The following is a 5000-nucleotide window of genomic DNA, read 5'->3' on the forward strand; positions in this document are numbered from 1 at the left end:
ACACGCATACACACACACACACACACACACACACACACACACACACACACACACACACACACACACACACACACATGTACACACACACACACTCACACACACTCACACGCACACATGCACGCACGCATGCACACACACACACATGCACGCACGCATGCACACACACGCACACACGTACACATACATGTACACACACACACTCACACACACACACACACACACACACACACACACACACACACACACACACACACACACACACACACACACACACAAGTTCTGAATTTATGCATTTACTTCTTGCTTAATTGTATTCAGAGACTGGGTTATGCACATTTGGAGAGGGTTTGTGTGGCTGGAGAAATGATGATGAAAACCAAGCACAGCTCCAGTGGAAGATCATGAAAAACAAGAAACTTTCTAGCAATATCCTGGTAGCAAGCTTCTCATCATCTGATATTCCTGATGGAGACTATGCTGTACTACAGAGTCCTTCCACTTTTGTTGGTGATGGGGTTTGCTCTTTGAGACTTCAGTGTGAGGCATCTGTGACACTGAACAACAGCAAGATGCAGTTACGGCTTATTGATGCTGTCACAGCAGGACAAATTGTGTTAGCAGATTTGTTGGGTTTGCTGCATCAGAAAGGTAGAGGGAAAGCTCAGTTTGTTGAGGTCGACGTGTCCAACTCGTCTGGTGTTCTTGTTGTTTATGCTGAGAAAGCTAATGGAGAGATGGGATCAATAAGTTTACACAGTCTGGAGTTTCTGTCATGTCGCTGTACGTTAAATTGAATTTTATGGCACACATGCACGCACGCACACACAACTTGATTTTACCATACCCACTATGGTATTTGGCAACGCAGCGTAATAACACTTCTTCAAGCAGCACGATCATCAACATCACGAAGACTGATACGTAATGACCTGAGGTCTCTTGTGGCAACATCTATCCACCTCTGTTTAGGCCCATGTGTTGGTCTTGTTGCATTACTAAGTCACACACACACACACACACACACACACACACACACACACACACACACACACACACACACACACACACACACACACACACACACACACACACACACACACACACACACACACACACACACACACACACACACACACACACACACACACACACACACACACATTCACCCACCTACTCACTGAGACACTCACACGAACGTTTTTCCAGATACAACATTTGAACTCGAACAGCAATACATTACCTGGCAAGATGCATCAATCAGGAACACGTCATCATGGTCTCTCCAAACTGCCAAACAAACTCAACTTGATCCACATCAATCAATCACAAGCGATCACACATATCTACAATACAGGCAACTTGGTCACTACATGCTGCATGTTTCAATGGTCCCACAAAAACCTGCAACTCTAGTGGCAACAGTGAGTGAGAGCAATGTATGTGGAATACGTTTCTGGCTTTATGTGAGTGAGCCCATGAGCCACAAGCTTGGCATTATTGCTACACTTCCAGATGGCTCTCCGCGACAACTTTATGTCAGCAAGAATGAGCAGAGTTTTGAGAGAATCTGGCAATACAGAGAGGTGGCTACAGAAACTGATCTGTTTGGCAGTAAAGTTGGTCTTGTTTCAACTCGTGGGGGTCACGTTACTACGGCATCTCTGTTGGCAATTGATGATATTCAACTCACAGAGTGTGCAGGTCAGTAGACACATTGCAATATGTAAACAGTAGACTTGAGATTTTATGATAGAGAAAGCTTCCCAGAATGATTAGCAAAGAGATAGTTAGTTATAGGAACAACAGACAGACAGACAGTCATCTTTGGGTTGCAGAGTCTTTGCAAAGGCAAGCTGCATTAATCTCGAATGAATGTTGTAGTAACTAGCTGGATCCCTCTTTGGGTTCTTTCGTATTTTTAAAATGTAGTTTTAGCTCTATAAGCTCGTACAGTAGTGTTTATCTCTTTAGTCTCTAGGTGATTCTGTATAGTTTGACTCTTGATTACATATTGTATGTTGCTAGATTTATGTTTCAAATATTTGTTTTGGACAGACAGACAGGCAGACAGACAGGTAGACAGACAGACAGACAGGCAGACAGACAGGCAGGCAGGCGGGCAGACAGATAGACAGACAGACTCACCATTTAGCTGAAGTGCCTTTTGCTGATCGATATTCATTGTATGGTATCGATGTTGAAAATGAAAGAAAGACAGACAGCCAGACAGACGTTTCTACTAACATGCATGGCAGCTTTACATTTGACAAATTAGTTACATCTTTTCATAGATTTTAGACCTTGCACATTCGAGAGAGGCTTATGTGGTTGGCTTCCTTCTCAAGCTGCTTCTCAAGCAGCAACATGGATCCGATGGAGAGGCTCCTCTCTGCAACCATCATCTAACCTAACAAACGACCACACAACACAAACACCTCAAGGTCACTACCTTTACATGACGACAGAAACCAACACGAATACACAGCACACTGCCATACTGCAAGGCATTCCACTGACATCAAATGTGTGTGGCATCAGCTTTTGGTACTACATCGAAGGCAATGCTTCTCTCACTTTAACTTTCCACATTGAAAATAAATCAGCCATTATTTCTACATTTTCTCAAGACACTCCTGATAGCCATTCGTCAAATGAAAACTCGTTGTGGCATTTTGCGAGTGCACTAATGCCACGGACAGAAGCTGTTGTGCATTTTGAATTTCACGCCGTGTCACATGATACAACCAATGCATTCACTGTGGCTCTGGATGACGTCACATACATTGCTTGCTCTTGTATGTGTATACAGCAGTAATTGAGGGTATTGTGATTGCTGTAGTTGCATTTTGTGTGATTGTTAGCTGATTTGTATGCAACTGTTACACCAAAAGCAACAAAAATGACATCAACTGTTACACCAAAAGCAACAAGAATGACATTGGATTTGAGATCGGTTGCAGGTGACACGACAAAGAGGTTGAAGTCGACTCTCGATTCGAATCAAACTGTGAGAAGTTTTGGTACCATGAAAGATGGCGACGCGAGTGTCCAAACTTTACTTGCTGGCTTGTCAATCTGCCTTATCTGTACTTGGTCGTGCTTGTCTATTTGTTAATTGTCTGTCTATACATCAACCCATCTGCCTGCCTGTCTGTCTTAGTTCTCCATTGCATTCATCATCAAACTATAGTACAACATCACTAACACTAAACATCTGGCTGTCTGTCTGTCTGTCTGTTTGTCTACTGACCCACTTGCTGCTCGTTTGTTCCCTCGCTTATTGTGTCTGTCTATTTCTTCTGTTATTTCTGTATGCATTCCGTTGTAATTGTTCAACCTCACTTTGTCTGTTTGCTCTTTCCAATGAAGATGACGTCAATTGGAACTGAAGCAAGTGAAAGCTTTTCTGGAAGGTTGAACGTTTTGCTTCAAAGTTGATTAATCATGATGTAGCTAATGTGTGTGTGTGTGTGTGTGTGTGTGTGTGTGTGTGTGTGTGTGTGTGTGTGTGTGTGTGTGGTGTGTGTGTGTGTGTGTGTGTGTGTGTGTGTGTGTGTGTGTGTGTGTGTGTGTGTGTGTGTGTGTGTGTTCACAGAGTGAGTACAAATGAGGGGCCTTCAGTTAAGGTACACAGCTCAGGAGGAAGTTTATCAATTGGAGTGATTGTTGGAGCTGTTGTTGGTGTTGGCGTGCTGGCTGCACTAGTTATCTTCGCTGTTCTACTTTCTAGAAAATATTGTCTACGTTACAGGTTAGTTTGTCTCTTTAGTATAGAGATTTGTACGTCTGACAAATTTTGTTTGTATGAATGTTTGCACGTTTGTTTGTACGTCTCGCTGATGTTTGTGGTGTGTGTGTGTGTGTGTGTGTGTGCACGCGCGCGCATGTCTTATTTATCTACTTATCTATTTTTTTTGTAATAATAGTAGTTGTCTGGTGACAATATCAATGTATTCTCTTGTTTCATGTAGTAGTACCACAGTACTTCAACAGAACCCTGCCTACAACCAAGTACCTTTGTCAGTACAGAAAAGTTCCGAAAACGCCGGAGTTGACAACACCGCACATCTAGTGCACAGCCCTGCATACAGCCCCGTGTCTTCTACTTTAGCATCAAACAACAATGAATTACTAGAATATGATTATGTTAAGCCTGACATTTACAAAAAGTATTGCTAGGCATGCAAAAAATGCAGTTTAATGCGTTTACATGCATTGCTATCACTACTAGATTGAATGAAAAATTTATAGCTGTGTTTATATTATAGACACCGCGTCGCTTCCACAGCTATAGGAGCCTTCAAAAACCACCATAGAATTGTCACTAAGCTAGAATTACGAATTTAGACGCTATTTTCTTTCTATAGACGTGCTATAGTAGGCTGACAGGGCCGGCGGAGCAGGGTGGGCCAGGTGGGCCATGGCCCTCCCATCCATCGTTCGAAAATGGGACTTCCAACAGGCGTTTGGCGAAAACTTCGGAAAATGTATAGGTGATTAAATAAATTAGTTATTGTTCACCTCTACAGATAAGACAAACCAACCAAAGTTAGACTACCCTCTAGTAACGCTGTCTTTGGCCAGGCTCCACCCTAGCTCTAGCTTTAGTCAAAAGTTGTCAGGTGGGCGGAGCCTAGCCAAGCAAGGCCTGGCCCACCCACCATCTAGAGGGCTCCGCCGGCCCTCTAGACTTGGCATAGCTATTACCTAGTAGGAGCCGCATTTTGCAATCATTACACCGAATATAGCATTTGCTCGACTTAGTCGATTTCGGGTTCTCGATAATAGGGCCAGCAACACTGCACTGTCGTTTTGCGTGTGACCGCAAACTGTACTGTGTACTGTCGTCCTAGCGCATACGGGACACAAATTTCGCTCCTAATGTTAAATTCCCGTATAAGTCTCGACAACATTTCCCGCCAGGCCAGTTCTCTGAGACTCTCTCACATCACCTTCACTCGTATCAAGCGAGCATGGAAGTGGCATGGTACCGTGCATCA

At 43.5% G+C, this 5000-nt stretch overlaps 1 protein-coding gene across 4 annotated transcripts in view; it reads left to right on the forward strand.

Moving 5' to 3' along the window:
* Positions 1-5000, forward strand: part of LOC134182090 (MAM and LDL-receptor class A domain-containing protein 1-like) — a 15673-nt gene that overhangs the window by 1914 nt on the left and 8759 nt on the right. For 2 of the 4 annotated variants that reach the window (XM_062649422.1, XM_062649423.1), the window contains exon 4: positions 319-780. In XM_062649422.1, coding sequence (XP_062505406.1) covers positions 319-780 — 462 coding nt within the window. Of the gene's footprint in view, positions 1-318; positions 781-1206; positions 1702-2291; positions 2796-2861; positions 3414-3595; positions 3752-3971; positions 4251-5000 lie in introns of those variants that run through there. The other 2 variants (XM_062649424.1, XR_009970264.1) reach the window with 2 other exon arrangements.

This window comes from Corticium candelabrum, chromosome 7, assembly GCF_963422355.1.
Source record: "Corticium candelabrum chromosome 7, ooCorCand1.1, whole genome shotgun sequence".
NCBI lineage: Eukaryota > Metazoa > Porifera > Homoscleromorpha > Homosclerophorida > Plakinidae > Corticium > Corticium candelabrum.